General features: G+C 39.9%; 1 protein-coding gene across 1 annotated transcript in view; it reads right to left on the minus strand.

The window, feature by feature from the left end:
• Positions 1-25,940, minus strand: part of hfm1 (helicase for meiosis 1) — a 107,924-nt gene that overhangs the window by 30,523 nt on the left and 51,461 nt on the right. The window contains exons 17-19 of the mRNA XM_048601544.1: positions 21,876-21,956; positions 21,673-21,764; positions 13,370-13,476 (exon numbers count right to left, since the gene is read on the minus strand). Of these exons, the coding sequence (XP_048457501.1) occupies positions 13,370-13,476; positions 21,673-21,764; positions 21,876-21,956 (280 nt within the window). The remainder of the gene's footprint in view (positions 1-13,369; positions 13,477-21,672; positions 21,765-21,875; positions 21,957-25,940) is intronic.

Here is a 25,940-nt window from a genome sequence, read left to right on the forward strand (position 1 = left end):
GTCCATGATTGAATGTAACAAGATAGGGACCATATCAAGACTTAGGCTGACAAGAAGCAAATAACATTCATGCCACACCAGTACCAGGCAATGACCATTTCCAAAAAGAGACAATATAATCACTATCCCTTGACATTCAATGGTGTTACCATCACTGGACATTGAAATCCCCCACCCAGAGTACATTTTGACCCTTGCAACCTTCAGTGCTTCCTCCAAATATTATTCAACATGGAGGAGTATTAATTCATCAGCTAAGCACAGATGATACGTGGTAATCAGCAGGAGGTTTGCATGCCCATATTTAATACTGAAGCCATAAGGCTTCATTGAGTCCAAAGTCAATGTTGAGGACTCCCTAGGTAACTTCCTCCTGACTGTATATCACTGTGCCGCCATCTCTGCTGGGTCTTTCCTGCGGTGGAACAGGTCATATCCAGGGATTGTGATGATGGTGTCTGGGTCTTTGTCTATCAGGTACGATTTTGTGACTATGTCAGGCTGTTGCTTAACTATGAGAGAGGTCTCCCAATTTTGGCACTAGCCTCCAGATGTTAGTAAGGAGAATTTTGTAGGGTCGACAGGACTGTTTCTGACATTGTCTTTTCCAGTGCCTAGGTTGATGCCAGTTTCATTTCTTTATTAAGATTTCATTGCAATTGATAAAACTGAGTGGCTTGCTGGGCCATTTCAGAGAGCAGTTAAGAATCAACCACATTGCTAAGGCTCTGGAGTCACATGTAGGCCAAAGCAGGTGTGGAACGGCAGATTTCCTTCCCTGAAGGACATTATAGAGTCATACAACATGGAGACAGACCCTTCAGTCCAACATGTCCATGATGACCAAGTTTCCTTAACTAAACTAGTCCCTTTTTTCTGCATTCGTTCCATATCCCTCTAAACCCTTTCTATTCATGTACCTATCCAAACGTCTTTTAAATGTTGTCACTCTATCTGCATCTACCACTTCCACAGTAGTTCATTTCACATACGAACCACCTCTGTGAAAAAGTTGCCCCTCAGTCCCTTTTAAATCTTTCCCCTCTCACCTTAAAATTATGCCCTCTCATTTTGAAGTCCCCAACAAAGACCTTTGTTATTCACCTTATCTATGCCCTTCATGATTTTATAAACTTCTATGAGGTCACCCTTCAACCCAGCTTATCCAGTCTCTCCCACAAACTGTCCAGTCCTGGTAACATTCTCGTAAATCTTTTCTGCACCCTCTCCAATTTAATAATATTCTTCCTATAGCATGGCAACCAGAACTGTATACAATACTCCAAAAGTGGCCTCACCAATGTCCTGTATAACTGCAACATGATGTCCCAACTCCTATACTCAAAGTGCTGATCGATATAGGCAAGCATGCCAAATGCATTCTTCAACCCCCTGTCTACTTGTGATGCCACTTTCAAGGAACTATATACCTGCACTCCTAGATCTCTCTGTTCTACAACACCCCCCAGGGCCCAACCATTAACTGTGTAAGTTCTGTCCTTTTTGTCTTACCAATATGCAACACCTTGCATTTATCTAAATTAAACTCCATCGGCCATTCCTCGGCCCATTGGCCCAATCAATAAAGATCCCTTTGTAATCTTAAATAACCTTCCTCACTGTCTAGTATACCACTAATTTTGGTGTCATCCAAATACTTACTAACCATGCTTCCTGTATTCTCATCCAAATCATTTATATAAATGACAAACAGTGGACTCAGCACCAATCTCTGTGGAACACTGCTGGTCACAGGCCTCCAGTCTGAAAAGCAACCCTCCACCACCACCTGCTGTCTCCTACTGTCAAGCCAATTTTGTATCCAATTGGCAAGCTCTCGCTGAATCCCATGTGATCTAAAGTTACCAATGAGTTTACGATGCAGAACCTTGTCAAAGGCCTTACTAAAGTCGATGAAGATAATGCCTACTGCTTTGCCCTCATCTATCTTCTTGGTCACATCCTCAAAAAACTCAATCGAGTCTGTGAGACATGACTTCCCGTTCTCAAAACCATGCTGACTATTCCTCAATCCTTTCCAAATGCATGTAGATCCTGTCTGTCAGAATCCCCTCCAACAAATTACGCACCACTGACGTCAGACTTACCGGTCTATAGTCCCTAGGTTTCTCCTTGCATCCTTTCTTAAATAAAGACACATTCACCACCCTCCAGTCTTCCAGCACATCACCCATGGCTGTAGATGATACACATCTCTACTAGGGACCCTACAATTTCTTCCCTAGCATCCCACAATGTCCTACGATACACCTTGATCAGGTCCTGAAGATTTATCTATCTTTATGCTTTTTAAGACCATCAGCAACTCCTCTTCTGTTATGTTGTCTGTTGTCAAGACATCAATATTTATTTCCCCAAGTTCCCTTTCTCCAAAATTTGTTTAGTAACTCTCCCATCTCTTGTGTTTCCATACATTGATCTTTAAAGGGATTCTCTTCCTAGTTCCTCTTTTGCCCTTAATATCTCTTTGGATTATCCTTAACCTAATCTGCAAACGTTATCTCATATCCCCTGATTTCCCTCTTAAGAATGCCCCTACTTGATCCCAGTTGTCTACACCTGACAAATGCCTCCTTCTTATTCTTGACAAGAGCTTCAACATCTTTATTCATCCATTGTTCCCCACTCCTACTAGCCTTATCTTTCACTCCAACAGGAACATACTATCTCTCATCTCTTGTTATCTCACTTTTGAAAGTCTCCCACTTGCCTGTCGTCCATTAGTGTGCAAGATTGTTTTTTTTGACAGTTGACAATGATTTCATGGTCATGAGTAGATTCTTAATTCCAGACGTTTTTCATTGAATTTAAACTCCACCATCTGCTCTGGCAGGACTCGAACCTGGATCCCTGGAACACATTAGCTGATTTTCTTGATTAGTAGTCTAGCAATAATACCATTAGGCCATTGCCTCCCACTTGTTTGGCACCACATCCACAAGCATCCATTCCCTTCACCACTGATGTTCAGTACCAGCTACACCATGTACAAGATGCACTGCAGAAATTCACCAACAATCCTTAGACAGTACTTTCCAAACCATTGCTCATTTACATTGAGAAGGCCAAGGGCAGTAGGTACATGCGAACACCACCACCTGCAAGATCCCCTCTAAGCTATTCACTATCCTGACTTGGAAATAGATCACATTTCTTCACTGTCACTGGGTCAAAATCCTGGAATTCCCTCCCTAAGGGCATTGTGGGTCAACCTACAGCATATGAACTGCAGTGGTTCAAGAAGGCAGCTCACCACCATCTTCTCAAGGGCAACTAGGTACAGACGATAAATGCTGGCCAGTCAGCAACACCCACATTCCATGGGTGAAAAAAAAATGGCAATGGTCCTGGTGCTGATCTCTGGGGGAAACCCGTTGTACTATCTTCCTCCAGTCTGAAAAGCAGCTATTTTTCACCACTTACCATTTCTCTTCACTCAACCAACATCATCAATCCTGTTATCTCATTGGAAAACTTAATCAAGCTTAATATAGTAAAAACCTACGATTATATTCTGGAAAGTGAATTTTAAAAGGCTTGCTTATTCAAGTTCTTAAAGTCTGCATCCTATATTCACTCATTTAATGTTGGTTATACACTGCATATAATTTTGGCTGTGGAATAACTTAAGTCATTCTACATGCCCAAAAAATAGACAATATCTGCCAAACCCCTATTTCAGGGCCATTTTCAAAACAGATTTGATAAGGTTGTAATCGTAGATGAGAGTAATTGATATGATATGCAAGCTGTGGACACTTGTTTAAGACATGCAACAATGAAACCAATGAATCTTAAAGGGGTTTCTGGACATTATTCCAAAAAACAATGTTTACTCAGGTACATCTGATGCTTGGGAGGATGGATAATCCTCACAACTCTGCTTTAACACTGTAGGTTGCCAACAAATGCTGCTTATCCCATTCTTTTAATATCTTCCAACCACCACCAGGGTCTCATGCTGTCATCATACTGGGCTGATCTTCGCCTTCTTTGACTGATGCATTGGCCCCCAGGGAACAAATGCCATCGGCAGAACACTGATCACATCCTTATGACACAGGAGTGTCACTGTTGTGTGGTTCTGTTGTTCATCAGTTTTGGTAAAGCAGATTGTGTATCTGCTGGGTTCAAACCTGACACTGGGAGGAACCAATTTCTAGGCTCTAGTGGTATAAAATGTAGCAGGTTGTGACAACTTCAGGATCAGTGTGAATGCAGGATTACTAGATGAGTTGAATGGTGAAACAGAGTTGTTGGGCTGAATTGGCCTACTCCTGTTCCCAGATCTTATGATTTTGTAGCACTTTTTGTCAAGATGTCACTTTCACCAGATCACAAAACCCTTACTTTTTTTTTCTCATTTGCCCTTTCAACACTATTTTTCATAGTTTTGCATTTGTAATCTTAGAAATAGATTTTGAAAAAAAGGGTACAAAAACTGTACTGTTTGGTGAGTTTTTTGACCATGGCATATGCAATGAGACAAAGGGCCTTGTTCTGTGCAGTAGGTCTCCATGACTTTAAAACACCATTTAATAAGGTGGTCAGCAACAGACTACAATGAATTCCATATTGCACAAAATATGAAACCTAACCTCATTCTATATAAAACGGACTGCAGTTGATTACATATATATTTTTTCTCTATCAAAGGTCAGCTGTATATCAAAGCACTGAAAGAGACTCCAAACTTTCCAATATGTGTCAGATTAGTTTTTAGGAGTTTGTAATAAGTACCAAATGGAATGTTCTCAAAACTTGCAAAATGTCAATTAAATTGTTTTTTGCAAACTCCATCTGGAGATTCCTCTGCAAGCCAGATTGGGTATCAGGAATGTTTTTATCCCAGATTTAACAACATTGCAAAAACCAACTGCTGTGATGATGGTCCACGTTCACATCATCTGCCAAGATCTTAACTTTCTCTGAAAAATCATCCTTGCTTAATCAGAGATTAGTTCAACAGCACGTAAGGTGGCTATTGCTCCCTCTCCATGGATGCTGCCTGACCCGCTGTGATTTCCAGCATTTGTTGTTTTGAATTCAGTTTGTTAAGTCTTATTGGCTCTTTTGAGGAACAATCTGGTTATTCCAACTCTTTCCTCATGTCCCAGCAACTTCTCTCCTTTGAATATTTATCCAATTTCTTTTTGAAGAATATCCGGCAGTGCATCCTAAATGTACATTGTTTAGGATTTTTTTCCTCAAATTATCTGGTTCTTCTACTGCTCACCTTGGACTGTGCCTTCTGGTTATTAAGCTGTCAGCCATTGGAAATAATTTCTCTCATTAATTAAATCCTTCATGATTTTAAACACCACTATCACATCTCCTTAAAGCAGAGAAAGCTAAGAGAACAACTTCAGCTTCTCCATCCTATTTATGTAACTAATTTATCATCCTTTGAACAATATATAAAAATGACTTGGTGAGGAAAATAAATGTCCTATGGCCAAGATTGCAGATGATACAAAAGTAGGTGGAAGGACAAGTGGTGAGGATGACACAAAAAGAGTCTACTGAAAAAACTATTTCTTTTTATTTTTCTGTATTTTTAATGGTGGTCTGAAATGAGAAAATAACTTACTTAAAACAAATCATTGCTGGAGGATTGCTGCATGTTTTTGAAAGTAAATAACCTGACAGTCATTGTAAGTACTGCTTACGCAGCTGCTGTCTGTGTGGTTGCATGGTTTGTGAAATAATTCCCTCAGAGGCCGACATCCCATCCCCAATTCACCCTCTATTTACACTTGGAGGGTCCTCACTGATCCAGCTGCCTCAGAGCCAGTTCCAAGAGTGAACGGGATGTGTGACAGGCCTGTTCTTATCAGTCAGCCAGGGCTCCCTGATTGGACCAGATTAACTGCCCAATTAGGGGACCCACTTTCTATGAGCTCCACCTGGCTGACCACATTACAATCCACTACTGTTTGCAGGCAAGTCGAAGCTGAAGGGTTGTGTACAAATGAAGCTTTGGTTGGTGATAAGTAGCAAATTGATCTCCGGCCAGTCAGAGTCATACAGCATGGAAACAGATCCTTCAGTCCAACTCGTCCACGCCGACCATGTTCACAAACTAAACTAGTCCCACCTGCCTGTGTTTGTCCCATATCCCTCTAAACCTTTCCAATTCATGCACTTATCCAAATGTCTTTTAAATGCTGTAACTGTACCTGCATCCACTACTTTGTCTGGTAGTTCATTCCACCATTAACCAACCTGTGTAAAAAAGTTGTCTCTCATGTCCTGTTTAAATCTTTCTGCTCTCACCTTAAAAATATGCCCCATAGTTTTGAAATCTTCTACCTTAGGGAAAACACTTTGCTATTCACTTTGTCTATGCCCCTCTTGATTTTATAAACCTCCATAAGGTCACCCCTCAACCTCCTATGCTGCAATGAAAGAGGTCCCAGACTATCCAGCCTATTTTTATAACTCAAACCCTTCATTCCTGGCAACATCCTGGTAAATCTTTTCTGAACCCTCTCCAGTTTAATAATATCCTTCTTATAACAGGGCGAATAGAACTGCACACAGTACTCTAGAAGAGGCCTCACCAATGTCCTGTACAATTTCAACATGATGTCACAACTCCTGTGCTCAATGCTCTGAGCAATGAAGGCAAATGTGCTAAACACCTTCTTAACCACCCTGCCTATCTGTGATGCAAATTTTAAAGAATAATGTACCTGAACCTCTAGGTCTCTGTTCTATAACACTACCCAGGGCATTACCATTAATTTTCTAAGTCCTGCCCTTATCTGTTTTACCAAAACGCAATACCTCACATTTATCTAAATTAAACTCCATCTGCCACTCCTCAGCCCATTGACCCGATTGATCAAGATCTCTTTGTAATTTTAGATAAGCTTCTTCACTGTACACTGTACCACAAATTTTGGTGTCATCCATAAAATTACTAATCATGCCTCCTATATTCTCATTCAAGTCATCATCATAAATGATAATCAAAAAATGGACCTAGTATTGATCCTTAAGGAACACCGATGGTCACAGGCCACCAGTCTGAAAAACAACCCTCCACCACCACCCCATCTCCTACTGTAAAGCCAATTTTGTGTCCAAATGCCAAGTTCACCCTGAATCCCATGTGATCTAACTTTACTGATTAGTCCACCATACGAAATCTTATCAAAAGCTTTATGAAAGTCCAGGTAAATAACGTCTACTGCCCTGCCTTCATCAATCTTTTTAGTTACTCCCTAAAAAACTCAAATCAAGTTTGAGAGACATGATTTGCCTTGCACAAAACCATGTTGACTATCCCTAATCATGCCTCTCCAAATGCATATAAATCCTATCTTTCAAAATCATCACCAACAACTTACCCACCACTGAGGTCAGGCTCGCAGGTCTATAGTTCTCTAGCTTCTCTTTACAGCCTTTCTTAAATAAAGGCACCACATTAGCCACCCCCCAGTACTCTGGCACCTCACCCGTGATTGCATATGATGCAAATATTTCTGCGAGGGGCCCTGCAATTTCCTTCCTAACTTCCCACAAAGTCCTGGGATACATTTGATCAGGTTCTGAAGATTTATCCACCATTATGTTTTCCAAGACCTCCAGCACTTCCTCTTCTGTAAAGTGAACTGTTTTCAAAACATCAATATTTATTTCCCTGAGTTTTCGAGCCTCCATTTCCTTCTCCACAGTAAAAACTGTTGTGAAATATTCATTTAATATCCCTCTCATCTTCTGAGATGACCTCATTGATTTTTAAATGGTCCTACTCTCTCCCAAGATGTTATTTTGTTCTTAACATACTTGTAGAATCTCTTTGGATTATCCTTAACTTTAGCTGCCAAGACTATCTCATGTCCCCTCTTTGCCTTCCTGATTTCCCTCTTACAAATGTCCCTACACTCTTTATAATCTTCAAGAGATTCATTTGATCCCAGTTGTCTAAATATAAATATGATGCTTTTTCTATTCTCGACTAGAACCTCAATATTTTTATTCATCCACTGTTCAGTAATCTTACCAGCCTTACCTTTCACTCTAACAAGAACACAATGCCTCTGAACTTTCATCATCACACTGTTGAACACCTCTCACTTGTCAGGCTTCCCTTTTCCTGTGAACTGTCTGCTCCAATCAACTTTTGAAAGTTCTTGTCTCATACTATCAAAATTTACCTTACTCCAATCAAGGACTTTAACTTTAATGGAAAGTTTATCCTTTTCCATAACTAACTTAAAACTCAAGTCACATGACACCAGGTTATATTCCAACAGGCTTATTTGAAATCACAAGCTTTCAAAGCACTGCTCCTTCTTCAGGTGAAAGGCTTCACCTGACAATGAAGCAGCACTCCAAAAGCTTGTGATTTCAAATAAACCTGTTGGAATATAACCTGGTGTCATGTGACTTCTGACTTTGTCCACCCCAATCCAGCACTGGCATCTCCACATCATATTTTAAAACTAATAGAATTATGATCACTAGTCCTAAAGTGTGCCCTTACTAACACTTTAGTCACTTGCCCTCCCTTACTTGCCAAGAGAAGGTCAAATCTTGCTCCTTCTCTAGAAGGAACATTTACATATTGATAAAGCAAATTTTCTTGAACACATTTAACAAATTCCTCCCATCCAAACCTTTAACACTATGGCAGTCACAGTCAATGTTTGGAAAATTAAAATACCCGGTTATTACAACCCTATTATTCTTATATATATTATATATATATATGCTTCTCAATTTCCCTTTGACTACATTGGGGGGGGTGGGTATAGTACAATCCGATCAAGGTGATCATCCCTTTCTTATTTCTAACTTCAACCCATACATTTTCAATGGACAGTCCCTCAAAAATATCCTCTCTAATTACAGTAGTAATGTTTTCCTTAATCAAAAACACCAATTCTCCTACTCTCTTGCCTCCCTTTCTGTCCTTCCTATAGCATCTAAAATGCAGAGCATTGAGCTGCCAGACCTGTCCTTCCCTCAGCCAAGTTTCTATGACAGCTATGATGTCCCAGTCCCATGTTCCAATACATACCTTGAGTTCATTCGCCTTACTTGTAAGACCCCTTGCATTGATGTCAAAAGTTTTTTTGCCTGCTGACAACTGTTTGATTGGTTGTCAGGTAACTGAACAGTTTGGATCCGTGAACAAGATACAGAGATGCCTCAGATTTCTAATAGTTCATGAGCTGTCTCTCTTATTAGCAGTGAAAGCCACTTTAAGCCAGAAGAAAGCAGTTTATTTTTTCTCAAGTAGTTATCGTAAGCTGTGGCTTTTACTGAATAAGTCAGAGGTCATTTCTAATGGTGAACCAGCCCCTGTGCTTCCTGCAAACCAGCAAAAACATCCAGAGAAGGTAGACCGTGAAGCAGCATCCTGATCAATACAACTGAACTGCTTTCCCAGGTTCCCTTTGTACATAACACCCATTTTTTTCCTGACTGTATCTGTCTGTGCGTATGTGTAAGGGGGAAGTTTGTAAGGTGGTTTACAGTTTTAACTGGTAGAGTTCTATGTAATTGTTTAGCTATAGCAAGAGTCTATTTATTTGTGATAAATAGTAATTCTTGGTAAGAACAAAAACCTTGCTTGTGCTTTTTGTCAACCTGAACTTGTCAATCTATAAGACTGGTGCACTGGGAAATTTTGAGCATTTCTGTAAATATCTTTTACTTTTGTGATGACTCTAGGAACAGTAGGTCTTGATTTCCAGTGTACAACCCTAACGTGGGTTACTTTACAGAGACAAATAGACAGGTCAATAGAGAGGGCAAAAATTTGGCAAATGGAATATAAGAAACTGTGAGTTTATGCACTTTGGCAGGAAAAATACAGGAGCTGAATGTTACTTAAATGGAGAAAGCCTGCAGAACATTTCAGGATCCTTGTGCATAAATCACCTACATCTAGCATACAACTTCATTGGGTAATAAAGAAGGCAAATGGAATGTTATCCTTTATTTCAAAGGGAATGGGATAGAAAAAAAACTATACAAGGCACTAGTCAGACCACATTTGGAATAGTGTGAACAGTTTTGGTCCCCTTAGATAATGGAAGATATACGGGTATAGGAAACAGTCCAGAGAAGGTTCACTCATTTGATCCTGAGTATGGAGGGGATTTTCTTAGGAGGCATAGGTTGGGCCTGTACTCACTGGAATGCAGAAGAATGAGATATGAAATTATTAAGATATAAAAAAAAAATTCTCAGGTGCTTGGCAGGATAGATGCCGAGAGGTTGTTTCCCCTTGTCGGAGAGCCTAGGCCCAAACAGCACAATCTCAGAGTAAGGGACGTCCTATCTTGACAAAGATGAGGAGGAATAAAAACAGAAATTGCTGGAAAAATAGCAGAATTAAAGCCTTACTGTTGTACATTAAAAGCAAACTGTTCATTTTATAACTACTCCAATAACAAAGTTACAATAACAGATTGCTGGAAAATCTCATCAGGTCTGGTAGCATCTGTGGAGAGAAAGCAGAGTTCATGTTTAGGTCCAGTGACCCTTCTTCAGAACACAGTTCTGAACAGAAGCTGTCAGACTTGCTGACTTTTTTCCAACAATGTTTGATTTTGTTTCTGAAACAACTAAACAAATGTTGGTATCCCATCACCAAGTCACCCTTTATTTGCATCATAGAGTCATACAGTTGTACAGCATGGAAACAGACCCTTTGGTCCAACTCGTCCATGCTGACCAGACATCCTAAATTAATCTAGTCCCATCTGCCAACATTTGGCCCATAGCCCTCTAAACACTTCCCACTCATATACCCATCCAAATGCCTTTTAAATGTTGTAATTGTATCCACCTCCACCACTTCCTCTGGCAGCTCATTCCATACAAACACCACCCTCTGCATGAAAAAGTTGCCCCTTCGGTCCCTTTTAAATCTATCCCCTCTGACCTTAAACCTATGCCCTCTAGTTTTGGACTTCCCCACCCCAGAGAAAAGACTTTGTCTATTCACCCTATCCATGCCCCTCATGATTTTATAAAACCTCCAAAAGGTTACCCCTCAGCCTCTAATGCTCCATGAAAATAGCCACAGCCTACTCAGCCTCTCCTCACAGCTCAAACCCTCCAAACCTGGCAACATCCTTGTAAATCTTTTCTGAACCCTTTCAAGTTTCACAACATCAGTCCTGTAGCAAGGAGACCAGAAATGCACACAGTATTCCAAAAGTGGCCTAACCAATGTCCTGTACAGCCACAACATGACCTCCCAACTCCTATACTGAATGCACTGACCAATAAAGGCAAGCATACCAAACATCTTCTTCACTATCCTGTCCAGCTAAGACTCTACTTTCAAGGAACAATGAACATGTACTCCTAGGTCTCTTTGTGCAGCAACACTCCCCAGGACCTTACCATTAAGTGTATATGTCCTGCACTGATTCACCTTTCCAAAATGCAGCACCTCACATTTATCTAAATTACATTCCATCTGACATTCCTCAGCCCATTGGCCCATCTAATCAAGGTCCCATTGTATTCAGAGGTAACCTTCTTCATCAACTACACCTCCAATTTTGGTGTCATCAGTAAACTTATCTCCTATATTACATCCAATCATTTATATAAATGCAAAAAGCAACAGGTGCAGCACCAATTCTTGTGACACACCACTAGTCACAGGCCTCCAGTCTGAAAAGCAACCCTCTGTCTTCTACCTTCAAGCCAGTTCTGTATCCAAACAGCTAATTCTCCCTGTATTCCACATGTTTTAAACCTTTCTAACCAGTCTACCATGAAGAACCTTGTCAAACACCTTATTGAAGCCCATATAGATCATGTCCATCTCATCAATCCTCTTTGTTACTGCTTCAAAAATCTCAATAAAGTCAGTGAGGCATTATTTCCCACACACAAAGCCATGTTGACTATTCCTAATCAGTCCTTGCCTTTCCAAATACATGTAAATCCTGTCCCTTGAGATTCCCTCCACCAACTTGCCCACCACTGATGTCAGGCTCACCAGTCCACAGTTCCCTGGCTTTTCCTTACCACTTTTCTTAAATAGTGGCATCACATTAGCCAATCTACAGTCTTTTAGTACCTCATCTGTGGCTATCACTATGCATAGGACACTGGCTGTGGCCAGCCAGCTCAAAGTCAGTCCCTCAAGTGAGGAGATTTTGAATCTCCTGTTTATATCTGATGCCCGTGGCCCCTGGATTGGCCCACGTTAACAACACCAATTAAGGATCTCACAGTCATGAGATCCACTTTGTTCCAATCATTACAGTTTCTGATTTCCAGCATCCACAATTCTTTGTTTTTTTTTAATATAGGGATGGGAAGGAATTCTTCTCTCAGAGGGTTGTGAATCTGAGAAATTATTGACTGCAAAGCACTATTGAGACAGGATCATTACGTATATTTAAGGCTAAGGTAGACAGGTTTGAGTTGGTAAGGAAATCAAGGATGATGGGAAAAAGACAGGAAAATGGAGCTCAGAATTATCAGATCAACCATGATCTCATTGAATCGCAGAGCAGACTCAATTGGCCTATTACTCCTATAAATTATGAAACACCTGAAGTAATCTTTCCTGTTTCCTTAATGAAGCCTTCATGTCCTTGCTAATATTTAATGGTGAGACTTAGGAAAAAATACTCCAACTAGGGCCATGATTTTAAAACAACTGAAGCAAATAACATTAGATACCAATCTGTTATATTATGGAGAGAATTTATTTCCTCAGTCTTGTCCTCCCGTATCACACCCAGTATTACAGGTGCTCCTTATGCACGTGCTCAGACAATTAATAGCCACCACTTGTTTCTTAATATTAAGTAAAAGCATTAATAAACTCAACAATACAATTAACTAGACATTAACAGGCCAAAATCTGTTTTATGTAGATTCAGCACAGCATAATGGTTATTCCAACTGATACATCTATTTAGAAAGACCTCAATTCCAAATGCTTTATTAATAACTTTGTTAACCTAAATGCTACTTACAAAGACTTATGTATAAACATTCTCTGATCTCTCTCTTTGACCCTCATTTAGCTTGTATTGACTCACTTCATTCTTCCTATCAAAATTATTTCACACATTCCTAGTTTGAATTTCTTTTGCTAAGCAGCCACCAATTTCTATGTTAATCTTAAAGTCTGTTATAATTCTCCTTACAGTTTATTGTATTTCCAAATTTGAACTCATCTGAAAATTGTTAGGCATAATAATTAAAATAATACAAAATTGCTAAAGCTAAAGGTACCAATGAAACAGTTACCAACAAGTTCTCCATGGAATTCTGAAGTTTCTTTCTCATTTCTGTTTAAATTGCACATCTGTAAACTTCCAGTACTTGCAAGTAACATGGTTAGCATTACCTGATGGTAACTCTATTCTTGTCTTTATTCAGTGTGTTAAGAATCTTCTTCTCATTCATTCTGAGTTGAACATCAGTAAATTCCTTGCAGTTGCAGATCAATCTTACCTATCAAACCAAGTATAATGAGAAATATTAAATATCTAGAAATGAACTCCGATCAAAGTTTCAATCCAAATGTTGATGTGCGTGAAGCTAGACGACATGGGTGAGGTCTTAAATGAATACTTCTCATCTATATTCACAGAGGAGAAAGACATTGTAATTAGGAATTTCAGGTGGGATGGTGAGATTCGAGAATATGTTAAGATTAATAAGGGGAAGGTATTATATGTTTTAGCAGGTATAAAGATGCGTGAATCCCCAGGCTGCTATGGGAGGCAAGGGAGGAGATTGCTGGGGCTCTGGCACATTTATTGAATACTTTTCTGGCCACAGGTGAAGTATCAAATGACTGAAGGATTGCTCATAGTTTTTGTTTTCAGGAAGGGAAGCCTGGCTAGGCTAGGTCATTACAGATTAATTAGTCTGATGTCAGTGGTAGGGAAATTAATGAAAAAAATTCTAAGGTACAGAATTAATCAACACTTTGACAAGCAAGAATTGGTCAGGGATAGTCAGCGTGGATTTGTTGGAGAGAGTCCTGTCTGACTAACCTAATTGCGTTTTTTTAAAAAGGAGTCTAATATATTGATGAGGATAATGCAGTTGATCTAGTTTACATGGACTTCATAAAGCCTTTGACAAGGTCCCACATGGAAGGCTAGTCCAAAAGACAGCCCATTGGCACATGAATCCAAAACTGACTGTAAATAGGAGGCAAGGGTGATGGTGAAAGATCGTTACTGTAATTAATTTTGCAATAGGGATCACTGCTGGGACACTTGCTGTTTGTTATGGACACTACTAACTTGGACATGAATGAGGAAGATATAATTACTAAGTTTGCAGACAACATGAAAATTGGTGGTGTTGTTGATAGTGAGGACGATGGTCTCAGGCTACAGTCTGATATTGATCAGCTGGTAAATAGGGCAGAGCAATGGCAAATTGAATTTAATCCTGATAACTGTGACGTGTTACGTTTTGGGAAGTCTGATAAGAGAAGGATATACATGATGAATGTTAGATCCCTAGGAAGTCCTGAGGAACAAAGGGACGTTAGTGTACAAGTCCATGGTGTCAGCACAGGTAGACAGGGTGGCAAAGAAGCCAGGGGATACTTGCCTTCATTAGCCACAGTAAGGAAAAGCAAGGAAGACTTGTTACAACTTTATAAAACATTAGTTAGGACACAGATGGAATATTATGTGTACTTCTGGTCGCCATACTCATGGAATGATGTAATTGCATTGGAGAGAAGATTCACCAGGATGTTGCCTGGGATGAAAAGTCTCAGTTTATCAGGAGAGACTGGATAAGCTGTGTTTGTTTTCCTTGGAGCAGAGGAAGCTGAGGGGGCATCTGATTGAGGCATACAAAATTATGATAGGCATAGACAGGGTAGAACATGAGAATCTTTTCCTGATGGCAAACATGTCTACAACTAAAGGGCACAAGCTTAAGGTTAGGAATAAGTGGTTTAGAGGAGATCTGAGAAAAAAAACTTTTTCACCCAGAGGATGGTAGAAATATGGAACATGCTGTCTGAGAGGGTGGTGGAGGCAGGTACTCTCATGACATTTCGGAAGCATCTGGTGAGAGCACTTAAAATGCCAGGGTACAGTAGGCTATGGACCAAACACAGAAAAATAGGATTTGTGCAATTTGGTGTTTGTTGGTTAGCATAGACATGATGGGCCAAAGGACCTGTTTCTAGAATCATGCCATATGACTCTATGGTAGCTGAAAGATTTTAATTTTTCACAGGTGACTCATAACACAGGAATTGGTTCAAAAGGTATATTCACATCACTAAAAGTGAATTTCATCAAATATTAGATCTATTGTGATGTTCATGGATCATATAGATACAAGTAAATGGAGTTTAAATATAGATCAGCCATGATATAATTGAATGATAGATCAAGCTCAAGAGGCCCAATAGCCTTTTTACAGTTCACACACTGTTTAATCAATGGTCACTTGTTTCTACGGAACTTGAGTGTTGCTGAAAAAGAGAGAGACAAAGCTGTTGAAGCTTTTCATCTTGTATCATTAGAACTGACAAAATGATGTCATATTTTAAAGGTAGTAACAAATTATACTGCACGATAAAAGGGTGATGGTTGGTTGGCAAGTCAACTGATTGGTCAAGTGTTGCCATGCGAATGTATCATTGAAATGTATTTCCCCCACTATGAAAGTAGTAAATATAGACTGTCCAATGTTATACCCAAGACCTTTGAAGGCCTTTAACGGTTTTAAAGGAAGAAAATGGACTTAAAATGGACTAAACTTAAATGAGACTTGTGTGGAATAAACAAAACAGTCTGCATTCAAATTACCATTTTTAAGTGAAAGACATTAGAACTAGGATGAGTTAGCATCAAAAAAATTATAACTTCTGTTTAATTCACATATGTATGATAATTTCATATGATAGGAAGTGAAAGATCCACCTGCCAGTTAGACAGCTTGGAAAGACAATGGATCTTAACTCCGCAATACACGGTGAACTGTATTTCTATATCTGTCTTTGAGCAACAGAGCAGAGAGAAGAAAACAATTGATTTGAGATAATAAGTTCTTGAAAACTCACTCTCCCATCCTGCTTCTCTCATTACCTCAGAATACAGTGCCCAATGAAAGCCCAAATTGGGAAACAATCATTTACCAAGAACTCAAAGATACTTCAGATTCTGCTCCTGCCATGACCATAAGAAACAGGAACAGGAGTTGACCATTCAGCCCATTAAGCCTGTGCAGCCATTCTATAAGATCATGGTTGATCTTCCCAGGCCTCAACTCCCCTCTCTGTGGATACAGGCCATTAATTAACAAACTACGGTCTCAGGTTTAAAACCTAACAACCCAAAGATTTTAAGGACATTTGAATTGTGTAGCCTTAATTATTCCTGTCTATACCTCTCACTCTTTTCTTTAAACTTATCATCTGCTCTTGATGTCAGGTTCTTATAATTATTCTTCAGGTTAGTAGTTAATAAAATTTCTCTTCACACATGGAAATCTTCATAATTGGTTCCTTCCATTTCTAACAAACTATATTTAATTGAAATGTGCTAGCTTTGTGCTAAAAATTAAAAAAATATTCATTGCAACCAACAGAGAGGTGGTCAAAAACAGGAGAACAGATTCTCCCTCCTCACCTGGTTGAACCATCCCATTGTAGTGCAATTTAGCACTTGCATAACAATTCAGAACTAGTTGAGAAAGATTGACTTGGATTTGCTCAACATTTTTCAATTAGAAAATTGCTGCCTCAGTGCAGTCCTGGTGAAATACTCAGGAGTATTTCAGAAAGGGCTTGGGACTATCAAAGGGATCAATGCCACTTTATATGCTGACCAGGAAGCAATTCCGAGATTTTGCCATGCCCACCCAGTACCATTTGCCTTGCAGGCCAAAGTAGAGGTGGAAATCAGGAGGCTGGAGAGGGAAGGAATCATCAAACCATGGCAGTTTGTTGAATGGGCAGCACAGGTCGTACCGATTGTGAAGCCTGATGGCTCAATTTGCCTTTGTGGGGATTTTAAGCAAATGGTAAATCATTTCTCGCAGCTGGATAAATACCCAATACCTTGCATAGAGGACTTGTACAAAAAGTTGGCAGTGGGCTATCCTTTACGAAGCTGGACATGAGCCATGCCTACCTGCAATTGCGACTGGATGAGATGTCCCAGACGTATGCTACAATTAATACCCATGAGGGTTTATATCAATATACAAGACTGCCATTTGGGGTTTCATCAGCATTATCCAGTGGACCATGGAGAACATTTTACAAGGGCTACCCCAGGCTGCCATTTATCTGGATGAAGTACTAATGACAGAGAAGACCAATAAAGAGCACTTGAAGAACTTGGACATAATGCTTAAACATTTCTCCTAGGCAAGTGTATGCTTTAGAAGGGAAAAATGTGTGTTCCAGATACCCCAAGTGACCTACTTAGAGTCAACCAAACCGGGTTACACCCGCTGGAACAGAAAGTGAGAACAATCAAAGGAGCACCGGCTCCCATGTCTGTATCAGAGCTTAGGTCTTTCCTTGGGTTAGTAAATTATTATGGAAAATTCATACATATCCTGGCATCCATCTTGGCACCCTTACACCTGCTATTGAAAAAGGGTCAGCCTTGGAAATGGTCGTGTAGCCAAGAAGTAGCCTTTAGGGAAGTGAAAAAGCAGCCACCGTCATCTAAGGTGTTGGCCCACTACACTCCGAAGTGAGAGGTAATGCTCACATACGGTGTCGGGGTAGTGTTGGCTCACTGGTGGCCCAATGGAAAGGAATGCCTATTAGCCAATGCCTCCCATACTTTGGCTGACACTGAACACAAATTTGCCCAGATTGAGAAGGAATGTTTGGTGGTCATCTTTGGCGTGAATAAATCCCACTAGTACGTTTGCAGACAAGAATTTGTCATAGTAACAGATCACAAATCCCTGCTAGGGCTACTGAAGCAAGAAAAGACATTGCTGCCATAGCTTCCAGTAGAATTCAACTTTGGGCTTTTATCCTCAGTACGTACAAATTAGAACACTATTCAGGAAGCGAAGTGGCTAATGCGAATGTCTTGAGACACCTCACACTGGCAGATACTCCACCAATGGTGCCTCCCCTGGAAGATTCTGTTTTGGTTTTGAACTTCTTGGACACCCTTCCAGGCACTGCTGACAATATCCGACTGTGGACACAAAAAGATCCTGTCCTAGTGAAACTAAAACAGTCAACGGTAATGGGGAAAGAGAAGGGCCATTGCAACATGGATTGAAACCTTTCTGGACCCAGTGAGACCAGATTCACTGCAGAGGATGGCGTATTTCTATGGGGAGCAAGGGTGATTATCCCGAGTAGAGGTCGCCGCCAGATACAGGAGGTGAGGTTGACTGGAGATCAGGTCCCATCTCTTACAAAGTTCAGGTAGGTGATATAGTCCTGAACAAACATGTGGATCTTCTGAAAGCTGTTGCCTCATAAATGGGCAGGAGCAAAATGTACCTGGCCCCTCAGAACAACCAGAAGGCCTGTCGGAAGCTGTAGGTTCTCCCCCTCCGTCTAGTGTAAAGCAAACCTCAGAGTCCAAGATGGATGCAGTCTCGATACCACTACCACCAGAAGAAGAGGAAGAAACTCTCCTGATACACTCCAGATGCACGAGTTAGGCTACGGTCCGGTACACGTCACGCGTGTAAGAGTCCAAATAAGAGGAACCGGACTTGGGGTGAAAATGTCACAGGAAAAGCTACAAGCCAAAGACCAGGCCTACATCCCTGGACTTATGGGGGGAGGGATGTAGTGATTGGAACCAGCTTGAGCTCATTGACTATGAGGTCATTGATTGGTGTTGTTAACCTGGGCCAATCAGGAAAGCCCTGGCTGACCAATATAACAGGAGATTAACATCTCCTCAGTTCAGGTGACTGGTTCCGAGCTGGCTGGCCATAGTCAGTGTACAGTAAATAGAGGGTGACTTGGTGATGGGATTCTGGCCTCTGTGCAGTTATTTCAAGCATTTAGCAATAGTCATGTTAATTAGAGACATTTATCAACAATTATACAGGTCATTGGTGAGACAGCACTTAAAATCTTATATGCAGTTTGGTACCCTTATTAAGCAAGGATTTACTAGCATTAGAGCAAGTACAGAGAACATTCATCAGGTTGATTCCTGGAAGGAAAGGTTGTCTTATGAGGAAACGCTGAGCACATTAGGCCCATATTCGTTGAAGTTTAGAAGAATGAAAGTTGATCTTATTGAAATATACAAAATTGTGACAGGTGTTTGACAAATTGGATGCTGTGAGGATGTTCCCTTGTGGGAGAATCTAGAACTTGAGGCACAGTTTCAGAATAAAGGATTTCTCATTTAAGACATAGATGAGAAGAATTTATTGTCAAGGTGTGCATCTTAGGAATTCTTTGCTCCTAAAGCAGTCAAGCTGGATCACGGAATATATTATACAGGTAAAATGAGTTCAGACAATGATTCAATCGGCCATCATCTTACTAAATGGTGGCGCAGGCTAGAGGACTAAATAGCCTACTCCTGGTCCCATTTCTCTGAATTTTGATCTAAATAAAAATATTAAAGCTTTGCTACTTGAATTTCATTAATTGCAGACCTATATTATCCTTGAAATGGTGGAAAACAAGTAGGTATCTTGCAACTGCTTCTGCTTTTACACAAGAAGTTGATCTATCAATAAAATTGTTTTAATTTTCCAAAGAAATGGAAGATGGAGACCATTTTACACCAAGCAGTGCAGGCAGTAACAACTGTGCACCAAATCTTCTCAGAAGCATCAATAATTGTCAGATTGCCACTCTGCTACTACTTTTTCTCATTAAGAACGAGCTCTGCTTTTCATGCTGTGACTTCCAGTCTGAGCCTTTTCAGAAATGTAAAGAAAACTTGAAATTAAAGTTCTTCTTCTAGCTTTGGATCATTAAGAGAAGACAAGCAATGCCTGCTTTTCACATCATTAGCTGATGTATTCTCACTAACACACCGTAAAGCTTTGGGATTTTAAAACAGCTTTTCAATGTGTTTGTAAATCAGTGAATGATTGATTGAATGGGTGAATGTATGATTTATAAGTTGATAGGGTAGGTGAAGGAAGTGAGTTAGGTAGTAAGATGAATGAAGTACGTGGGGAAGGTGGCAGCTGGGCAGGACAGTAAGTGGGTGAGATAGGTATTAGGGTCAAGCTATATTGAGGGCCTTTTTTGTCCTGTATGACTCGAAGTTCAGCGATGTCATCAGTTCAGGTCTAATCAAATTGCTTCAGTGGGGCACTCAAGGGGGTAGGGGTCAGTGAGGTCATTTGGCCAAGCCAAGTTGGGCTGGAGGCAGGGGTCTTTAGGAGTTGCAGTCTCATGGTAGAGTCTAATAGGATTGGCTTGGGGGTGGATCATGGTATGATTCAGGTGGTTGGGGGAATTGGTCAAAGGGATAAAATTGTGACATCAGATGGTGGTGGGGGTTGTAAATTTGTATACTTACCCAGGAGTTAAATTTGGATTTTTTCCATCTAATATTTCCTAGGTAACTATCCAGCTAAGTAAGCCAAAACAATTTAAACTCTCCCAGTCAGGACATCGGGTCCTGACATACATCTCTGGCCATACGACTGGTTTCAACTATGTGAGGGCTGTAAGATCTGGACTTGTGTGCGTAGAAAGTGTGTTCAAATTGGCACATTTAACTGAACCCTCTATTTAAACATCATATCAAATATTCTATTTCCTTCTTGTAATAGTTTTCTACTTTTACACCTAAAATTAAAGGCACCATAGTCATTCTCCCTTTCAAGACTATAATGATTTAGTAATCATTATGTCGTACTTTTGTTCTTGACAGATGATAGGGAATCCCTCTTAACCTCTCAATGCTAATCAATTTTTCCATTACAGCTTCTCATGGCTTTTTAAAAATATATATTTACTGACATCACTATGGTCAGTACTGCTATGACTTCCCTCGCTTAATTCTGTGGAACTAGAATCACTATAAACCGATTTCATCTCGAACTTACTTTATGGTGATAAGGGAAGATTTTCCTGAATCTCTATGCAAGTACGCTGAATTGCCTAGGCCTAATTTACTATTTGTGGATCAGAGGATACATTTGGAAAGGGATCTGCACAATTTTCTTTCATTTAACTGAACAGATGAAAAATTGACTGTGTTCTTTTTCTAGGGTTATTAGGTCATTTCAGAGTGCCGTTAAGAGTTAACTGTACTGCTATGATTTGGAGTCATATATAGGACATGAGGTTTCCTTTCCCAATAAATAATAGTGAACCAGTTGTATTTTTATGATAATACAGTAGCTTCATAGTCATCATTACTTTTTATTCCAGATTCAGTTAATAAACTGAATTTAAATTTCCAAAGTATTTTTTGTTCATTTTACGGGATTTTGCTGGCTTGGTGGGACTTGGAACTCATGTCTCCAGATTATTCGATCAAACCTTTGAATTATTCGTATAGTAATGTTACCACTGTGGTGCCCTACTCAAACAATCACAGTAACTCTATTTTAGAGGCCTGAAAGTTATTTACATTTTCCAGATCTACCTAGAAATTTAAAATGTACAACTTGAAATAGGTGCGTCATCATTTTTAGATCTACAATTAAAACATTCTATTTGTTACTTCAAATGAATTATCAAATTACCAGTTCATTTAAAGTTTCACTTCCAGTGACCAAGTAGAAAAGTTTCATTGTATCGAAAGCAATGCAATAACGAGCCATTAGTCTTCCAGTTTCTATTAAATATAAAGGAAAAGCTTAAGATATTACAATACAATAATTGATACTGTTATGATAGTTTTAATTAAAACAAAGATTTATTAGAATTTATGGAATGATATTTTCACCTGTAGGCTTGAAATTGATCTCTTCATCCATCTTTATCAAACCAATAGAAGACAATGCATGTAAATTCTTCAAGCATAATTCTGTTTTAGCAATAAAAACTGTTTTTAATTATACATGATTCATCATTTGTAATATTCTACAATTGAACTACTTTCATTAGTAAATAAATCTTAGGTAAACAGTACCAATACATCTGTCTTTGAAAATAGAACCCTCAAAAATCTACAGGCTGCATCAGCACACCTTGGCAGAGATAATTCCAATTGGGATACTTATTTAGAATTTAGACAAATGCCACCTATTCAGGCCCAACCCAAAACTTGCCTTCCATTAATTTCAACAGCTTAGAAGTTAGGGCATAAATGTGCTCGATTTTCCTGATATGCGTGTGAAAAAGCTCCAAAGCAAAAAGCACATTCATAAAAGCAAATTATAAAGTCACTGTAATTAAAATAACTGCAATATACAGTTTCTGCCCATGATGCTAACTTGTGCTATAAATTCACCTTTGATGTTTTTAATTGTAAATCAAAAATTGTGCCACACGTAGGAAAAGACAGATGTCAGACAATCACACTCTTGTGTCCTTACTATAAACTGTATCAAAACATATGAAGGTGTGGAAATAGCTCATTGTAAATTTGCACTTCAACTTCGTCATCAATACCATAGCTTATTGTGATGAGTACATAAGAACATATGAACTAGGAGCAGCAGTAGGCAAATTAACTGCTCATGTCTGCTCCGTCATTTAGTACGATCATGGCTGGTCTCATCTTAGCCTCAATTCCAGTTTCCTGCCTGCTGTTCATTACTTTTCAACCCACTACTAATCAAAAATTTGTCCACTCCCTCCTTAAATTTACTCAATATCCTGGCATCCACTGTACTCTGGGGTACCAAATTCCACAGATTCATCACCCTTTGAGAGAAGTAATTTCTCCTCACTTCTGTTTGACCTCTAGTTTTAGATTGCTCTGAGGAAACATCCTCTCTACAATTACTTTGTCAATCTCGTTTCGCTTCTCATACACCTCGATTAGATCTCCTCTCATTCTTCTGAACTTCAAGAGTATAGATCTAAACTGCTCAAGCTCTCTCATTCGACAAACCCCTCATTTCTGGTATCAATCTAACCGACTGCTTCCAAGGGAACTACATCCCTCCTCAAGTAAGTGGACCAAAATTGTACACAATACACCAGGGTGAGGTGTTACTAATGCTTTGCACAGTTGCAGCAACAATTCCCTACTTTTATACCCTGTTCCTTTAGCAATAAATGCCAAAATTGCTTCCCTTATTACCCACTGTACCTGCATACTAGTTTTTAGTGATTCATGCACGAGATATCCTGTTAAATGTGAAGTATGTATATTGGGTACGTAGATCCAAACCAACTTCAGATTGTCATTTAGCTTTCTTCTAGTGCCAGATGAGGTATGATTTCAGAAACAGCTCACATTTACAATGTAGACAAAAAAAATGTTGAATCTGCGTTTTGACAAACTTGATCAATGACATCCAGCAGATACTGGAAAAATATGCAAGATTTTAAAATATAATTTTAATCTACGCAATCCAATATACACACTGTACCCAGGAAAATCCTCATTATTGCTGTGGAGTTGGTCTGAAGTGAAACTGGTTTAAAACTGTGTTAGAGAATCAGACCCCTTCAAAATACATTAAGGAGGTAGCCTAGACCCTAACTTTTCTTATGTTTAAAGGTAAATGTGAGGTGCTAGGTTCCAGATGCCATTTGATTGTTAAACTACTCAACATTAATCAAAACATAATTTATTCTAACAATAAAAGAAAGAAGAAACAAAAACAGAAGTTGCTGGAAAAGCTCAGCAGGTCTGGCAGTATCTGTAAAGGAAAGTCAGAGTTAATGTTTCGGGTCTGGTGACCATTCCTCAGAACTGGAAGGAGGTAGATGCAAGCTGTGTGGGACTGAGGGACTATCAGCTTGGAAGCAGTGAGGGGGAGATCACCGAATGAAATGAGATCAGTGACCGTAGTAGATACAATGGCCGGATGCATCATGGTGGGGTCATGGTCCAGGGGAAGATAGGAAGAGGTATCTGAGAGCTGGTGCTCAGTCTTTGCAAGGTAGAGGTCAGTATGTCAGACTACCACAGCACCACCCTTATCAGCAGGCTTAATAACAAAGTCAGGGTTAGGTCTAAGTGCACAGAGTGCAGTCAGTTCAGAGGGGGATAGGTTGGATTTGGTGAGGGGGGGGCAGAGAAATTGAGGCGACTAACATCACGTCGACAATTCTCAATGAACGGATCGGGGACAGGTAAAAGGCCAGAGGGACGGGTCCAGCTGGAGTGAGAGTGTTGTAACTCGGCAAAGGGGTGCGTGGGACGGGGAGAGAACTCTTGTCCAAAGAAATGGGCACAGAGGTGAAGACTGCGGAAGAAGAGTTCGACATCATGTCATGCCCAAAATTCATTAAGGTGGGGACGCAGAGGAATAAAGCTGAGGCCTTTGCTGAATACAGAATGTTTAGCATTGGAGAGCGGAAGGTTAGGAGGTATGGTGAATGCCCGACAGGACGTGGGGTTGGGAGAGGAGATGGAGTCAAAGGGAAGAGGGGGAGAGGAAAGTTCCAGAGGGCCATGGGTATCTTTGAGTTGTTGCATTTTGTGGGCCTTGATGCCTGAAAGGAAAAGAAAAAGTTTCTTGTTAGCACGATGACTGAGCCGGAGGATGAAGTGGAACTGCAGAGTGGTGCAACCCTGAGACAGCATGTTGCAATGCTGTTGGAGAGAAGGGTCAAGAGTGTGCATGTGATGGTGCATGGCACTGAGTGTGGATCTCAGGATGCGGCGAGAGCAGCTGTCCGTGGAACACTGAACATCACAGAGATATCTGTGATGCTGGGAGGATTCAAAACATGAGGGATGAAACTTCAGTTGAAATCCACGTCAGGTGAGTCTGAGCCAGAGGCAGTCACTGAGGAATGTGATATGGCTGTGGAAACGAGTTTTAGCAAATGCTCGGTCAAACACCAGCAGAGACGGTGAAATTAATGTCAGTGGGCAAGAAGAAAGATGGGAACAGACATCTCGTCAGAGAGAGGAGCAGAACTTCTTCAAAGTGGGAATGCCTAGAAGAGATGTGGCAGTGAGTTAAATACTGCAGATGCTCTAAATCAGGAACAAAAACAGAAATTGCTGGAAAATCTCAGCAGGTCTGGCAGCATCTGTGAAGAAAAAATCAGAGTTAACCTTTTGGGTCCGGTGACTCTTCCTCAGAACTGAGAAAAAGAAATAAGAACTTGGAGTAACCATTCGATTGGAAAACTTAATAGGATAATAGATCATTTTACTACTAAACAGTAGCTGTTCCAATATAGTAAACACATGACAAAAAGGCAAATTCAGAAAACAGATTGTCTCACATGCAACTCCAATCCAGGGGGAATGAACATCAAAACATAATTCTGACAGTTTTTCAGCTGTAGCATAGAGATGTGGCAGCTTTTCACAACCCCAGCAGCTTCTGCTGAATGCTAAAACTAAATTCCTGGTTATGTGGGTGGGAGCTTGACCACACCCAGTCAGGTTGCTTCTATTGTTCCAAATTTGTCAAAGAAAATCTCTAAGGACTCACAAGCTCTTTATTTTCTTACATACAGACTGTTTCTCACCTCTTGTTCAATCTCTCTCTTTAAAGTAACCACAACAAAATAAAACTCTTAAAGCCATAGTACTGTCATAGCTGATATAAAAGTTCTTCTGTGACTGAAGTTTTAGTCACATTTAGCAACCTCAATCAATACCAGAATGATTGAGAATCATACTTTTGAAATGAATATTTAACTTATTTGCGCTTGATCTTGATTTTGCTGGCAGGATAGAAATGAAAAGCTCATGGTGTGACAATTCTGAGCACATTAATCATAGCATGTTAATTAGCTATTATTTAAGGCTAAGGATATCAAAGTGTTGGGTACAGACTGATTAAGTACCATGAGCACAATTTAAGGTAAACCTTCCAAGGAGAAATAAAGATAAACTTTTTCAGGAATTACATTTTAGTTTAATGAGACT

The sequence above is a fragment of the Rhincodon typus genome, chromosome 10 (genome assembly GCF_021869965.1).
Source record: "Rhincodon typus isolate 14 chromosome 10, sRhiTyp1.1, whole genome shotgun sequence".
Taxonomy (NCBI): Eukaryota; Metazoa; Chordata; class Chondrichthyes; order Orectolobiformes; family Rhincodontidae; genus Rhincodon; species Rhincodon typus.